The sequence below is a fragment of the Mastigoproctus giganteus genome, chromosome 6, assembly GCF_048544385.1.
Source record: "Mastigoproctus giganteus isolate SK-2022 chromosome 6, ASM4854438v1, whole genome shotgun sequence".
Taxonomy (NCBI): Eukaryota; Metazoa; Arthropoda; class Arachnida; order Uropygi; family Thelyphonidae; genus Mastigoproctus; species Mastigoproctus giganteus.
The window spans coordinates 223,761,124-223,779,189 of record NC_143580.1 but is presented as its reverse complement, the minus strand read 5'-3'; the positions used below and the strand labels follow the sequence as shown (position 1 = coordinate 223,779,189).

General features: G+C 36.7%; 1 protein-coding gene across 5 annotated transcripts in view; it reads right to left on the bottom strand.

Moving 5' to 3' along the window:
- The window catches only part of LOC150085023 (ral GTPase-activating protein subunit alpha-1), a 529,619-nt gene that overhangs the window by 493,238 nt on the left and 18,315 nt on the right, over positions 1–18,066 (bottom strand). For all 5 annotated transcript variants that reach the window (XM_090376739.1, XM_090376741.1, XM_090376740.1 and 2 more), the window contains exon 2: positions 10,636–10,746. In XM_090376739.1, the coding sequence (XP_090232865.1) occupies positions 10,636–10,746 (111 nt within the window). The remainder of the gene's footprint in view (positions 1–10,635; positions 10,747–18,066) is intronic.

The window sequence follows — 18,066 nt, the reverse complement described above, 5'->3', positions numbered from 1 at the left end:
TATTTTTAATTTTGCAGTCACTCAAGAGGTGTAGAAGAAAACATCTGCAAAAAATTGTGATTATTAGACTATTAGTAATAAATAGATTGTAAACCCTACACAAGAGAATGCTTTCATTTTTTCAAGTAATTTTTCTTCCTAGGGACCTCCTTTTGGCTAGGTGTAACAGATTTTCTACTTAATATTATGATAAAATAGTCATTTAAGAACAAGAATGGATAAAAAAAACTTTTGAGAAGAAAAGAAGAATATTATGTGGGAGATTAGTAGCAGTAGTAGGAATTGGTTTAAGGAAAAGATTGGTATGACTGATATGGAGCATGGTATTTTATGGAGCAAAAATATTGAGAATGGAAGGCATCAGAAGATTGGAAAGTTTTGAGATGTATGGAGGTGGATGGAAAAGATAAAGTAGTTTGATCAAGTGAGAAACAAGATTTAGAGAAGGATGTGTGAGAAATGATGTTTGACTGAAACAATCAGATGCATAAGAAAAATTGATTGTTGTTATTTGGTTTTTAGGAGCATTAGCAACTAAAGCCATATTGCTCCGAGGATATGCGGTGGTCATTCCCTGACCTTTCCGCATCCTCCGTATTTGGTGGTCACGGGCTCGAACCCCGGTCTAATCAAGAAGCATGTGCTATGCACTGCCGCTCCTGCCCACCTGGCTATGGAGGTGCCATAAAAAAATTGGATTTGACATATGTCGCAGGTGACACAAAACCTTGATGGAGGATGTGATGGAAGGAAGCGGATCAGAGGGAAGGAGGGAGGGAGGGAGGGTGAGGAAAATTATAATAGATGAATTGAGAGGGAATGGTGGATATGGGGAGATGAAAAGAGTGCTGTGGATAGAGAGAGATATATACGAAGTAGTTGTTGATTGTATGCTTGGACCTGCTATTGGCAGAACTCTGATAAGGAGTAAACTCATTTTTCATTCACAGTAATGAGTTGATTGATGGCACTTGATTTTTCAAAGGAATAGAATGAATGTGATAATGAATGTGAAACCCACTTTCCTACTTTTGGCCCTTTCTCCATCCAAAATACTGAATGGTGAAATAGGTTGAATTAAATTTCTGGGCAATGATAACTATTATAGGCCATCTTCAAAAAACCGATTGGTCTGAATGCACTTAAATGACTAAGCTCTGAAGTTCTGGCACCACTATTTGCTACTTCCTTGCATTTAGAGCTTCCTCACGATACATATTTTGAATGCATTTAGTGGATGCAATTATGCGTAATTCGGTTTGTGTTATATAAGATATTGTTCCCCTATTTATAAATCGTGTATGATCGAATTCGTGTAGTGTAAACACATGTTATACGAGGACTGACTGTATTTAATTTTGTATATTTATTAACACAAAGTACATTAAAAAGCCCAGAAATATATGATAAATCTCCTGCATATGGAAAGGAATAAAATGTTTCATGTACAATATGTATAGGAAGAATATACAGGAACTGGGGGGGGGGGGGCTATGCTTCTGATCAAAAGCTGCCTAAATGCACCAAAATGTACCATTATTTGGAACAATACTAGGAAGAGAATGAGTCAGTGCGGTGCAAGATGGTAAGTGGTTTGTTTATATAAAAGAAAATTAAGAGTGGGGTGTACTTCGGGTCAAATTAGCAATGACATTAGTTGATTCAAAAATTTTATCTGTAGGTCAAGTTATCCGTCATTTCCAATCAGTAAGTGGTAAGTTGATATCTTCTATAACAATACACTAAGAGTTTCTATATGCAAATTGAATGGACAAGTAATTCTGAGTTCTTGTTATGAAAGATCTCAACTTACCAGTGATCTGGGTAATATCACAAATATGATGGTGTAGGAATGATTAAAAGCATGTGACCACAGTGTCCAAAAGTGAATAATGACAAGTGAGGTTTTGGTAGTCAAGTATAAGGGCAAAGGTTTTAATTTTGAGAAAGCAAATTATGAACTAAGGTGCTTACTGGCCTCTATGAAGTGGGACAAAATATAGAAGAGAAATACAATTTATTTATAGAAAACTTTCTATAAACTTTCACCATTAGTCATTTGTTTAGAGAAGTTTGGATTTTGTCCAGTTATTACTGACTAGTGAAATTTCTGAGGACCTCTTTAATCAGTTATCTGATCTTATGAGGAGGATCAAAGTTCACCTTTTTAATTACAGGCTCTTCAGTTCTCACAACATGCAAAATGACCTGTGAACACACACTTGTACAAACATAACACACAATGGCCTAAGTCGCTGATGTGCCTAAAAACCAAAAACAACATTCATCGTCAAAGCCATGAGTGAATTCATTCGGTTCAGTGCACTTGACTGAACAGAAGAAAACAGCATGGCACATATAGAGCAAAAATAAATTCAGATTTGTATAATTACAAATTTATCTGTTAAAAAATGCAGACAGGATTAGAAAGACAAAATCTGAACAACATGAGAAATCTGGAGCCATTGCTAGAGATTCAAAGAGCCAAGAATGAAGACAAAGAATTTTATTCATAAATAAAACTTTCCATTTATGAGGGAATAAAAAGAAGGGAAAAGAGAAAAAGCAGACACAATCTTTGTGCAGTGAAAATAGTATAATCAGAGTTAATGCAGATAATGTAGCTGATGAACTGAATTGACACTTTGTGTCAATCATCACAATAGAAAGTCTCTTTTGGGGTTGGGATGGGGAACATTATGCTAAGGGCATTGTAAAGTAAATGATACTTATTACAGAGGAAAGCCTAACAGAAACATTACTCTTCTTGAATGTGGGCAAGGCTCCAAGGTACCAACAATATTATTCAGTCATACTGAAGGAGTGCACAATGGAGTGCATAAAACCATTAGCACAGTGGTATTCAACCGGGGTGCCACGTAATTTGGGTTTAAGTTATTTAAACTTTTTTTTTTTAATTCATATATTTATTTCCTTATAAAAAGTTGTACTGTATCTATTTAATTTTGTGGTGATCTATAAAATTATTATATATATGTATTTTTATTTTAAAGACTAAATGCACAGGGCATAATAGCATATGGGTTTAAATAACTATATAATATTGGTGTATATACACCATAGTTTATCCATAAATTATAAATTCATAATACAAATTATATGTAATTATGTAATTTGTATTATAAACTGTAATTTTGTTTTTAACTATATTATTGTAATAACGATCATATAACATATTTTTTTAATATTATATATATATATATATGTATGTATTTATGTATGTATGGATACATACAGGGTGGCCACAATTTAAGTATCCCTATTCAGAGCTCTCTGTAGCTCTACATAATAAGCGGAATGTCACCAAAATTAGCAAGTAACTTATTCAAGGCATGGGGAGAAGGATCCCATGAAAAAAAAAAAAAAAAAAAATTTTAAAAATCTGCCGATAGGGGATAATATGACGCTGTAAAAGAGGAAAGGCATGACAAAGTACCAACAAATAAATAACTAAGACAAACCTTAATGAAATTAAAAATTTTATTTGTGCTCTGAAAAACAAACAGAAAGAAACTGAATTGCACTAAAGTTTTAAATCCAAACTAAAAAATAAGACACCTAAGAGAGCTGAAAATTTGCATAAATCCGAGTTATTTAAATTTTCCCAGTAGCAAAGAGCTATAAAGGCACAACGTGAACATCGCAAGCGTATTCTGTAAGTTTACTGCCAACAATGCGTCCCACTCTGCCCAATCGCACTTTAATTGTGAAGTTCTTCTACGTTGATGCAATGCAGCAGATGTTCTGCATGAATTTAGACACTATAAGAACTACATCAAGGTAAGAACCTTATCAGCTGCAGGTTAGAAGGATGATTAACAAATATGAGGAAACTAAGTCCTTTGTTGTTAAGACTGGAAGAGGAAGGAAGCCTGTTTCACCTCAGGTAGCAGAGGAAGTTGCAACAGCTCTCATCGACCGACCATGGATACAGCTGCTGGAACTAGTAGCAGCGCACTGGGAGTAGTGAAGCAATTGGATGTCCCATATTCCAATGTTTGGAAAATTCTTCGGAAACTAATCCACTATTATCCATACAAGATCAGTCGCCAGCAGCAGCTGCAAAGAGATGATACTGAAAAACGAATGGCATTTTCTCTAATGTTTTTGGCCAGAATGGAAGTGAACGATGCCTAGCCATGGAACATTCTTTGGGGAGATGAGGCCCATTTTTATCTTGATGGGACTGTCAACTCAAAACTGCCAAATATGGGCTTCAGAAGCACTGCATGCTATTCAGAAAATCCCATTGCACTCACCGAAAATCAGTCTGATGTGGTGTGACTTCAAATTTCATTCTAGGGCCATACTTTTTCGCGGAATTGCACCCAGCAGGAGCAGCCACCTGTTCCGTTACAGCACAAAGATATCATCACATGCTGAGCAGTTTATTTATTCCTCAACTGCAGCAAAGAGGATGCCTGGATGAGACAATTTTTATGCAAGATGGTGCTCCTCCTCATATCGTACAAATGGTACAGCAGCTTCTCCGGCATCACTTTACTGCAGAAAGAGTCATTAGTCATTTGTTTCCCATTGCATGGCCACCATGTTCACCTGACCTTACACTGTGTGATTTTTTGGTTGTGGAGTCACCTCAAGGCCATTGTCTATCGAGGAAGTGTCCCTAACCTGGCTGTCTTAAAGGACAAATAACGCAGCATATGCAGAACATTACTCCAGAGATGTTGCATTCCGCAATGGAGCACGCTGTGCATCGAATGCAGTTTCTGGTCCAGAACAATGGTAATCACATCGAAAACCAACTCTACCATCAGCAAACATCATCAACTATAGGGAGTAAACTGTGAGTGAGTTTGGAGCTGTGAAACCATTTCCTCACGCAGTTTAGTTCAGTTTCTTTCTGTTTTATTTTGCGAAGAGCACAAATAAAAATTTGCAATTTCATTAAGGTTTGTCTTAGTTATTTATTTGTTGGTATGTTGTCATGTCTTTCCTCTTTTACAGCACCATATTATCCCCTATCAGCAGATTTTTGAACAAATTTTTTTTTTTTTTCACAGTATCCTTCTCCCAATTTCTTGCATAGTTTACTTACCAATTTTGATGGCACTCTGCTTATTACTTAGAGCTACAGAGCGCGCTGAATAGGGATACTTAAATTATGGCCACCCTGTATATATATACAGTGGGGCCTCGTACCACGAACCGGTTCATGGTACGAAACGCAATTTCCCATAATATCCTATGGGAAATAAATTGGTACCGGACCCTTCACAAAAAAAAAAAAAAAGGCCACCATTCGCATACACTATTTATTCTTCTTCATGCTTACTGGTTCTTCATGTTCAGAAGCTTCAGGTTCAAGTTCTGCCTTTTTTTTTTTTTTTTATATAAACCCCAACCACGAGAGGTATTAGAACCTATAGTACTTAGTATCATGTATGGGTTGGAGGTTAAGAAGACGAAAGAAGATATTTGTTGACATTGGACTTGAACTTCTGTAGACTGTAATTTTCAGGAAATAATGTATTAAGGAAGGTTGTTCAGATAAATGGCAGTTGAATGAATAAACGAGGAAGATGAAAAGTTGGACAGTAAATGGATGTTGGCTGGTAGTGGCAAGTGTTCGGACTGTTTTGAAAGAGACAGCGGGAATTATAGAAGCCAATTCAGAAGAACAGTGCCGATGGAAGTATCTGTAGACGAGGCATGCAGCAGAAACAGTATGTCTATGAGACAGCGAGTGGAGAGCCTCTGTTAGAGATGAATCATTAATTAACCTAATTTCCCTCTTCTGAACAGGATCAAGAAGCCTGAGAGAGGTTTTGGGGGCACCGTCCCAAATGTGGGAACAATATTCCATGGTAGGGCAGATTTGCGATTTGTACAGAGTGAACAGCTGTTTGGAAGAAAAGTAATGCAGAGTGCAAAAGAGAAAACCAAGTTTTTTAGATGCAGAGGAAGCAATATTTGTAATGTGCTTGTGCCAAGAGAGATTAGAAATCAGGATAATCCCCAAAAGAGATATATCATTTTGCCTAGAAATTGGAGTGTCACCAAAGATAAAAGTATTTTATCTGGCTTCACCAAATTTTCGTGCACAATATTTTTTGACCCCGGTGTAAGACTGTGCCTCTGAGGCTACTGCTTCTTTGTCCAATGCAGCGCTTTAGCTCTCCTATCCCATTCACAAATAAAGCATAGCATTGTAGTGTACCCACCCTGTTATCCCAACAACATACATAACACTTTTAAGTCTCCACATAGTTGCCATTCATGATCTTGATATTTAATTTTCCCCAGAAGCAACTTTAGAGTGAAATAAGTTTCTTTTAAGTAGACTGAATGAGCAACTGTCACAGATGTGTGCTTACCTCCATTATACAAGAGAACACCTTTCAAACTAGTCTTAGAAGAGTCTATTAATAGTCTCCATTCACTAGGAACATATGATGGAGCTCCTAAGGCACTTATTAAACCAGCAATATCACTGCAATATACGAAAGGACCTTCTTGTGAAAAATACCGTATAATCTCCCTTTCACGATTTCTGTACAAGGAAAATTATGTACCTGGAGCAAGTAAGTTCTTCGCTTGAAGTCTGGATCCCAGAATTTCAGGAGCATACTTTGGAAGACCTAAGTCCCTTACTAAATCGTTCAGTTCGACTTGAGTGAATTGCTGTGGCGTTAAAATATTTTCTGGTTGATAACATTCCTCTTCACTAACCTCTTTAGCTTCTGCTTCAGTGGAAAAAGATGTGGACTCCAAAGTTTCTGGTGGAGGTTTTACAGGCAGATCAGGTCCAAGCGGAACCAGTCTTATGGCCGACGGTAGATCTGGATATTTGATGTCCTTTTTATTTTTTGAATTGTAACCTTTAACGTCACATACACAAAAGTAACATTCAGCATGGCTTACTGGCTCGTGACACACCATAGGAATAGCAAATGGCAAGCACACCTTTTTTTCTTGACTCCATTTTCTAAGATGTTCGACACATGTATGGCATACTTTATGCGGTACCCACGATTTATCCTGATCGCCTAGTTTTATGTCAAAGCATGCATAATACGATTTTTTTTACAAAATCGGTAATATTTCGCCTCTGCTTTACAGGAACAAAACAACCACATATATAACAAAATATGTCAGGACTGTTTACACACTTTCTGGTTGCCATACTAAAAGAAAACTAACACACAATGAGAGCTCACGACAGTTTTTACAGGAGTACTGTGACCGCATAAGGGATGTGCCACTTATATAGGCTCTGTGGTTGAGTGGACTGTACAAACAAGTAAGTGCTCAGACAAGTTTAACCCTTAACAACACACAGGAGTCTCCAAGACTCCACTCAGAAAATAAAATTCTGGGAATCACAGATGGGCCAGAAGAGAGGGTGGGGGTCCATCTACCTTCCTGGGTCAAGGTCGGCAACCTTGCAGTGTGTGTGTGTGTGTGTGTGTGTGTGTGTGTGTGTGTGTGTGTGTGGTTACGGGTTAAACATGCACAATCTGTTGTATTTGAGGCAAATATTTGATACTGATTACAAATATAGGGGTATAAAACTTGTAAAACATTGCAGAAACTATAATTAGGTACACATTTACATATAATACCTAGGTAATATTTTGTTAATGAATTGTGAAAAATCTTTACATGATAGAAACAAACAGACTTTGGTTTAGTAATCAGTAAACATGCATAAATAACTGCCACATACTTTTACTCAAACCCCAGATACACTGTAAACCAGTGTTATTTATGCATTAAGAATTTGCAGATAGAGGAACCACTAGGTGACAGTGATCACAGTGTATTGATGTGGGATTTATTTAAAGATGTAACTACCATTAAGGGTAAAGGGGAAGGTTTTTGTTTTCGTAAAGATGACTACCGTGGTCTCAGACAGTTTTTAAATTCTATACAGTGGGATCAACTGATGATGTTAAAGACACCAAATTCTAAATTGCAAGCCTTCAAGGAATTAATCTTGGAATGTACTAGGCTTTTCTTACCAACTAAGAAATACTGTTCAACATTTAGACCTAAATGAATGTCAGATGAATTAATGAGGCTAGTGGCAGAAAAGAAAAATGCATGGGATGCATATAAATTATCAGGCGACACAGAAGCCTATGGCAGATATAAGCTAGTCTGTAATCAAGTCACAAAGAAGGTTTAGGCCGGAGAAGGCAGATTACGAGAAATCTTTGGAAAAGGACACAAAGAAAAACAGCAGAGTCTTTACTTATATAAACTCTAGAAGGAAAGGGATGAATCAGATTGGTCCACTTAACATAGATGGTTTGACTATGTTAAGCTAACTCTAGAAGGAAAGGGATGAATCAGATTGGTCCACTTAACATAGATGGTTCGACTATTGATGATCCTGCTCAAGTAGCTGATAAACTGAATGAGTATTTTGCATCTACATTCACACAGGAGGAGAATGCCAGACGTTTATCACTCTAACAGGGAGATAAGTGATTTTGTAATAACTGAGAGCAAAGTGGAGGAGAAATTGTTGAAGTTAAACATAAAAAAGGCACCTGGGGCAGATGGAATCTATCCAGTTATAATGAAGGAGGCAGCAAGGGAAGTAAGCAAACCCTTAGCCGTAATTATGAGAACTTCCTTGGACTCGGGGGAGGTCCCCCATGGACAGGAGATGTGTAAATGTATCCTCAATTCATAAAGGGGGGGGGGTTCAAAGGGTGACTTCAAACTGGTTATTCTAGTTATTCTATTCTGGGGAAAATAATGGAGTCACTGGTTAAAGAGGTGATACCCTAGACAAGACAGCAGTAATAGTTCAGACACAGCATGGGTTTGTTAAGGGGAAGTCTTGTCTGACCAATTTGATTGGCTACTACAATGTGGTCACAAAGGAACTGGATGCAAAAATAATTTTGATATCATATACTTGGACTGTTGCACATGAAAGACTGCTGTACAAATTTGAGCAGTATGGCATTAAGGGCAAATTACTGCAATGGATAAAGGGATGGTTGAGTGGGAGATGGCAGAGAGTGGTAATAAATGGACACTGTTCTACGTGGACTAATGTTATTAGCGGAGTCTCCCAGGGTTCAGTGCTGGGCCCATTGTTGTTTTGTGTATTTATCAATGATATCAATGAAGGTATATCATGATTGCAGATGATATAAAGGTTGGCAGCATTGTTAATGACAGTAAATACAGTACGCTACTGCAACAGGATCAAGAAAATTTAGGCAGATGGGCTGAGACGTGGCAACTGAAGTTTAACATTGACAAATGTACTACACTCAGGGAGGTGGAAAATGAAAAAGACCTGGGGGTAATTGTGCAGTCGGATATGAAGTTCTCTGAGCAGTGCAGATGGGCTGCCAGAGCAGGTCATGGAGTTTTGTCAATGATATATAGGAATTTTTCTAGGAGAGCCAAGGAGGTGATTATCCCTTTGTTTGCTTGCAGAAAATGAGGAAGATCCAGCACAATTGATTTTAATGGTTAAAGATGAGAGCGAAAAAGCAGGACTGTAATACGTACTGTAACATGTACATACTAACTAGTTGATATTTCTGTTCACTGAATTTGGCGAGGGGGTTAACATTTAAAATAGTAAAAAAGATAAGCAAACAATAACAAAGATCACAGCATGCACAAATTGAAACTAACACGATACATGCAAGTGAGAATGGAGTAACAAATTATGAAGCTTAAAAAATCGGAATGAAGACAACTTTCTGAAAATTTATTTATGTTTTTTATATGTTTTAAGATTTCATGGAAGGGAAAATACATTTCACCTACACAATAACCTACACAATTCCAGGTGTCGGTATTATCACAAATTCAATAAGATTGAGTTTACTATCTGTTTATAATAGATTGCACTAACAGAAAAGTCCAATAAACCAATCTGGTCACAGGTGAACACCAAACTCTCATCCCCAGCGAATACTTTTCTTAGGAAGCTCAGATCCTGTGTTGATTTTTTGAATAAATCAACTGCAATGGCTTCCTGCAGTCCATTTGATCATCCAACAAGCTTTACACACACATGAAACGCAACCCTAAATATTGCATCAGAATTGTATACTGGGCCTACGTTATACAGTCTATTGTGTATACAGTCAAACCTCAACACAACAGTCATTCACCTATCATTTCGCATGTGACATTGTCATTTCATGACAAAGGGCGCCCACTGCAAGGTTCATCTTCCAGTGTTTCCTGTCCGTTTTTTTAATTGACTTATAAACTGCCATTTTCTTCAAAGCATTACCTCCATAAACTCTAATGTTTGCAGCATCTCTGTAGCACTTTTCTCAGGTTTAAAGAAGAACTTGATGTTAGCACACTATTCAAACTGCGAAATTCCACAATCAATCAGCAGTGACACACAAGTGAAGTGGTCGAGCCAGTTCCCATTTGGCATGTGTGTGCAAAAGGTCAACAATCAATGCCCCATTAAATCTTATGCTTGTACAAATTCTACTGGTACACACTGTATTTTGGTAATATACAAATTGTTTTTAATACATTAATTGCTTGTAAAAACAATTAATATATATTTATCCTCTTATATAAATTTTAAAAGGCAACAATACTGAAACAATAAAAATGTCAATATTATTGTTCTTTATAGCAAGAACTTACCTCTTTGTTTTAAATTAGCCTCAACAGAAATGAAGACATCATAAAATATATAATATATATGGCTATAATTAAGCTCAAAAAATGCCTTTGCTTCTAAAATGTCCAAATTATCTAATAAAAGAAAACCACAGATCATCATACAGATAAATTAAAATTCATAAGTACTATAATGTTTAAACCAATTTACACAGAAATAAAAATTGTAAATAGTTTGGCAAATATGTATTTATACTGTATAAATTATGGAAGCAAAAGGTGATAAAAGCAGGAATTATAAATCTATTTTACACTACTATTTTGAAAAAATATTTTGGGAAAATATCCAAACATAATAAAATCTAATAAAACTATATGCCAGCTAAACAAATTCCCTGAAATATATTATGTCATCCTGGTCTTATGGCATGGATTTACTGGAATGCTATGTCCTTTTTTTCTTTCTTTTTTTTTTTGTTCACTGAAGCCTTATTTTTTTCTGAAAAGATGGACAAAATCCTTTTCTTTGTATAATCTTTTAGGAAAAAATTTTGATTGATATTTATTTTTATTAAGTTTTCTCAACAAGTAAGTAGAATCATCTGTAAATGGTTTTTCATTTTATTTGAATTTTACTTTACCTTTCAAATTTTTATTTTATCTTTTTAACTTTACTCAAATTTTTACTTTACCTTTCAAATATGGTAGCTGTACGGATGACAAGACAGTGTCAACAAGCATGTGGTTTTAGCTAGTGCTTTCAAAATCACCACAGTTTTCTTCTAACTCTTGTACTAATCATTTTGCAAACCAACTCTTACCCATCTCCAGTACACTCCATTCAATGCTTCCTGTGGTCTTACTCAAAATGACATCAGAAGGAATTCTGAACAATCTTGATGCCAAGAAAGCTCCACCAGCCCTGATGCCATTTCTCCATTTGATCTCAAAATTTGTGAAGTTCTTACCCATCCAAATAAAGAAAAATAGGAATTAAAGGGAATATTAAAAAGTGCTTAGAATAAAATAATTCTCTGCCAAACAAGAATTTTATACTTAAATATAATCTCTAATATCTATCAATGAAATTTAGCTAGAAATTATGTGTAATTATGCACACAACAGTTAGAGTCCTACAACAAGTCGAATCTTCAGAAATTCTGTAGTTTGTGGGTTGGGTGTAGTTCTAGTTTTTGAAGGCACACAATTTAATACAATAATGCCAAAATTAATAAAACTCATAAATTAACTGTTTCTATTAGTATTTTCCTAAGTAACATTATTTACTAAATTATCAGGTTTGTAATGTATTTATCTATTTTTTTCCCTTTTGTGATTTGAATTGCATGCAGCACTACTCTGCTACCAATTTTATAAATTGCATACATTTTTCTAAAAATATTAGTTTTCTATGATTAGATTTAAAATTATTATTTTTTAACCCCTCCCCACCCAATACTGCATTGCCAGACATGAAAAGGGGAAGAAAAACCAAGATTCATTGACAGCCTTTTTCAATTTTTGAATTATCTCAGATTATGATACTATTGATGTTATATTATATTCCTTCTGATTATGAAATTTGCACTCAGTGCTTCAGAATTAGAAACTGACACTATAAATAAAATCTTTCAACACTAAACTGAAAGAAGAAGTGGAACATTATTAAAAGTTTCCAAAAAATTGCAACTTGAAAGAATAACTTTTTAGGATTGCATTCATTGTGGTAAATTCAAAATTACTGCATAAATTATATATCATCTGGCTCAACGGTGATTGAGACCAGTTTTTATTCTAATTTTATGAAACAGAATTATAGCAAAAGTAAAGTGAGATTGCATATAACGAGAGGTACCTGCATATATATATTTTTTATTTTTGTGTTATATACAATACAGAAAATATTAATATTATTGATTGATTTATTAAGCTAACTATTGTATTGTTACTGACATGTAGAAAAATTTACTACAAATTTTCTTAATGTCATTTCTTTTTCCTTTTTTTTTTTTTTTTTTTTGCAGAAAAAAAAAGGAAAAAGGTGACTGGGTGCAAATCACATTCCATAGCCGAGTGGTCAGGAGGAGGAGTGCAGTAGCACATGCTCTTTGAGTAGACCGGGGTTCAAGGCCCTGACTGCTGAATACGGTCGATCTGCCAACCTGCAGATAATGGCTGTTGCCAACCCACAGATAGTGGGTTGATAATGGCTGCACTTTACCTTTTTTAACCTAATACAGTGAACCTGCACAGGACTCTGGTATGAGGTATACTACAAAGTTACAGAAATGGCTGCTGCTATTGTGACCAACAATGAACCTGTCAATGTAGGTCTATCATGTGTTTCTTCATCTATCTCACAGAGATCATTTAGCTGTGGAAAGATTATTGTGCACTTCACAATTTTATATTAAAATGATACTGGCTTTAGAAAAATAAAACTTGCTGAAAAATTAATGGAACAAATGAATCTGAAATTCATGTTTAAATTGATGAAGATTCTATTGAATGTTACTAATTTCTATAAGACATTCATAAGGAATCTGTAATGTCAAAGGGACAAGTTTAAGTGAAACAAAAAAAATTTCCTAACAGTAGAGAAAATGTTAATAATGATTCTCAATTTGATCACCTAATGGTAACAAAAAATGATGAAAAATATTAAAAAGTGCAGAAGCTATTTCACCAATAACAGAACAACAGATTGATAAAGAGAGCCCGTTTATGCTAAAAACCTTAAATCATGACTAATGAATTGAAGTAAGAACAGGTTCGCATCTCTATAAATACAGTCAAAGCTCTTAATAGTGATTCTCTTTTTAATGTCGTATGTGGCTGGTACCGACATTGAAAATAAAATTATTTCTCTATAACGACCATAAATTTTTCTTAATCTGAATTTTTACTTTTTTATTACAATATTTGTATTAAAAATGGCAGAATGCTTCAAATATATTGAAGTAATTAGCATTATTAGCAATAGCAAGAGCACATGACGCAAGAAAGCAAGCTTATATAGCATCAGCCAAAAAAAAAAAAACCCTTATTTCACCCCTCCCCTCCTCCAAATGTTTGTCAAGTTCTGCCTTGAATCTATTTAACCTATCAACTTCTACGACAGATGGAACTTTGTTCCAGCAATCAACCACCCACTGGCTAAAGGCAAACTTCTGCACAATCTATCCTACATCTGTCTTTTCTCAATTTGAATTTATGCCCTCTCAAATGATTATTCTGAGCAAGAGGAAGAATCCCATCCGCATTGAGCATGCTCAAATGATTCAAGACTTTACACACCTGAATCAGTTCACCTCGCAAGTGCCTAGTCTCCAGACACTGTAATTTGCAAAACTTAAGCCTTTCTTCGTAAGAGCAACCCTTTGTTCTGTTCACTAATCTTGTTGCCCTTCTCTGTACGCATTCCAACAGCTCTACATCCTTCTTAAAATGAGGCCAACAGCTCTACATCCTTCTTAAAATGTGGCCTGACCATTGCCTTATACAAGGGGATACTCACCTCCTTATCCCTGCTATAAAAATTCCTGTATATCATTGACAAGACACCATGAGCTACTCTTGCAGATCGCCTGCACTGCTCAGAAAACTTCATATCTGCCTGCACAATTATCCCCAGGTCCTTTTCATTCTCTATCACTGTCAGTGTGGTACCACAGAGTTGATACGCTACTCTGGGATTACTGCTTCCCATATGTAGTACTTAACATTTGTCAATGTCAAACTTCATTTGCCACCTCTCAGCTCATCTTTTCTAGATCCTGTTGCAGCAGTGTACTGTCATTAGTGTCATTAATAACCCTGCCAACCTTCGTATCATCTGCAAACTTGGAGATTAAGCCTGATATACCATCATCAATATCATTTATAAATACAGAAAACAACAATGGACCAACACTGAACCCTGAGGGACTCCACTAATAATATTAGTCCATGAAGAGCAGTGTCCACTGATTACCACTCTGTCTTCTCCCACTCAACCATCCCTTTATCCACAGTAGCAATTTGCCTCCAATGCCACACTGCTCCAATTTGTGCAGCAGTCTTCCATGTGCAATAGTATCAAAGGCCTTTCTTTGATCCAAATATATGATATCAAAGTTCTTCAAACAGGCCTCTGAGGTTGGGTATATCCATACTGTGATTTTAGTGTTTTGCACCAACCTTGGTGCAAAACACTAAAATCACAGTATGATATCAAAGTTATTCTTTGCATCCAGTTTCTTTGTGACTACATAATCGAATCCAATCAAATTAGTCAGACAAGACTTCCCTTTAACAAACCCATGCTGTGTCCGAGCTATAACTGAAGTCTTGTCTAGATGATCCTGCAATGCTTCTTTAACCAGTGTTTCCATTAATTTACCTGGAACAGAAGTTAAACTAAGATGTCTGTAATTACCTGTTCTCCCTTTGATCCTCCTTTGTGGATTGAGGTCACATTTGCACATCTTCAGTCCATGGGTACCTCCCCCGAGTCCAGGAAAACTTATAATTGTGGCTAGGGGTTAGCATTAGTAGAGGTATTTGATGCAAGAAAGCAAGCTTATGTAGCATCAGCCAAAAAAAAAAAAAATAAATAAATAATAAATAAATAAATAAAAAATAATCACTTCCACTTCACCCCTCTGTTCGTTCGAAATACCTGTCCAGCTGAGCCTTAAACTTATTTAGGCTATCAACTTCCACGACAAGGGATGGAAGTCTATTCCACCAACCAACCACCCGCTGGCTAAAGGCAAATTTACTCACGTCTATCCTACATCTGTCTTTTCTCAATTTGAATTTATGCCCTCTCAGGTGATTATTCTGAGCAAGAGGAAGAATCCCATCAGCATTGAGCATGCACAAACAATTCAAGGCTTTATACACCTCTATCAGATCAACTCGCTGGTGCCTAGTCTCCAGACACTGTAATTTGCAAAAACTTAAGCCTATCATCGTAAGAGCACACCTCTGTTCCATTCACTAATCTTGTTGCCCTTCTCCGTACTCGTTCCAGCATCTCTACATCCTTTTTGAAATGAGGCCTCCAGACCTGTACACAGTACTCTAGGTGCGGTCTGACCATTGCCTTATACAAGGGAATAATCACCTCCTTATCCCTGCTAGAAAAATTCCTATATATCATCGACAATACACCATGAGCTACTCTTGCAGCCCGTCTGCACTGCTCAGAAAACTTCATATCTGCCTGCACAACCACCCCCAGGTCCCTTTCATTCTCTACCACTGTCAGTGTAGTACCACAGAGTTGATATGTTGCTCTGGGTTTGCTGTTTCCCATATGTAGTACTTTACATTTGTCAATGTTAAACTTCATTTGCCACCTCTCAGCCCATCTGCTCAACCTTTCCAGATCCTGCTGCAGTAGCATAGTGTCAGTAGTGTCCTTGACAACCCTGCCAACCTTCGTATCATCTGCAAACTTGGACATTAAGCTTGATATACCATCAATATCATTTATAAATACAGAAAACAATAATGGACCCAATACTGAACCCTGAGGGACTCCACTAATAACATTAGTCCACGATGAGCAGTGTCCATTGATTACCACTCTGTTTTCTCCCCTTCAACCACATCTTTATCCATAGCAGCAATTTGCCTCCAATGCCACACTGCTCCAATTTGTGCAGCAGTATCAAAAGCCTTTCTAAGATCCAAGTATATAATATCAAAGTTATTCCCTGCATCCAGTTCTTTTTTATGACTGCATCACAGTATCCAATCAAATTGGTCAGGCAAGACTTCCACTTAACAAAACCATGCTGTGTCTGAGCTATGACTGAAGTCTTGTCTAGATGATCCTGCAATGCTTCTTTAACCAGTGCCTCCATTAATTTTCCAGGAACAGAAGTTAAACTAACAGGTCTATAATTATTTGTGTTGCCCTTTGATCCTCCTTTGTGAATTGGGGTCACATCTGCACATCTCCAGTCCATGGGTACTTCCCCTGAGTCCAAGGAAGCTCTCATAATTATGACTAAGGGTTTGCTTACTTCCTTTGCTGCTTCCTTTAATATAACTGGATAGATCCCATCCACCCCAGGTGCCTTTCTTGTATTTATCTTCAACAATTTCTCCTCCACTTTACTCTCAGCTATTACAAGATTCTCTAGCTTATTGCCAGAGTTGAATACACCTCTGGCATTCCCCTCGATGAATAACTTCTCATGTGTGAATGTCGATGCAAAATATTCATTCAGTTTGTTAGCTACCTAAGCAGGATCATCAACAGTTGACCCATCGATATCAAGTGTACCAATCTGATTCATCCCCTTCCTTCTAGAGTTTACATAAGTAAAGAACTCTTTGCTGTTTTTCTTTGCATCCCTTGCCAAACATTTCTCGTAATCTGCCTTCGCCTGCCTAACCTCCTTTGTAACTTGGTTACAGATCAACTTGTATCTATCATAGGCTTCTGTGTCACGTGTTAATTTGTATGTATCCCATGCATTTTTCTTCTCTGCCATATGTCTCATTAGTTCATCTGACATCCACTTAGGCCTAGTAGCTTCCAAGATAAGTTCTTTGAATGCTTCCCATTTTGAATTTGCTGTTGGTAACATCATCAGTTGATCCCACTGTATAGAATTTAAGTACTGTCTCAGTCCATCGTAGTCGCCTTTACGAAAGCAATAACCCTTCCCTTTACCCCTAATGGTAGTTACCTCTTTGAGTAAATCCCACTTCAGCACACTGTGATCACTGCCACCTAGTGGTTCATTTACCTGCTGATTCTTAATGCATGAAGAATCACTACTGATAATCAAATCAAGGGTATTACTCCCTCTAGTTGCCTCCCGAACATGCTGATGTAGAAAACAATCATCCAATAAATCCACAAAAGCCTTGCTAGTGTGTGAGTGACCAGCTCCCAAATTCAGTCAATATCTGGGAAATTAAAATCCCCCATTATAAGACTCTCTGATTTACTGGCCCACTATTTCCCCGTACAGTTTCTTATTATACTCATCAGAGTCATTAGGCCTATAGCACACTCCTACTCTCAATTTTGATCTCCCAATGCTTATGTCACACCAAACTGACTCGACACTGCACTGTCCAGCAATGTCGACTGGCTTAACTTCCTTGGATTTTTCCTACCCTGTCTATCCTTTCTGTAGACATTGTACTCCCCAAATTCCAGTTCTGCATTCCTTATATCTGTGTGACACCACATCTCTGAAATCCCCACAATATCTGTTTTTGATGTTTTGAGCAATACCTCAAATTCATCAAATTTATTTACTAAACTCCTAGCATTGGTGTACATGCAAGTATACATGCACCTATTCTTTTTCTTAGCTACCCTAACACAACCTATGTGTTTATTTGTACCCCAATGATTGCCAGCAGTCTCTGAAATATCCTGCATCTTATTTTCTAGGCTGCGGCTCATTCCAATAGAAGCAGTGCAAGAATCACTTTCACCTC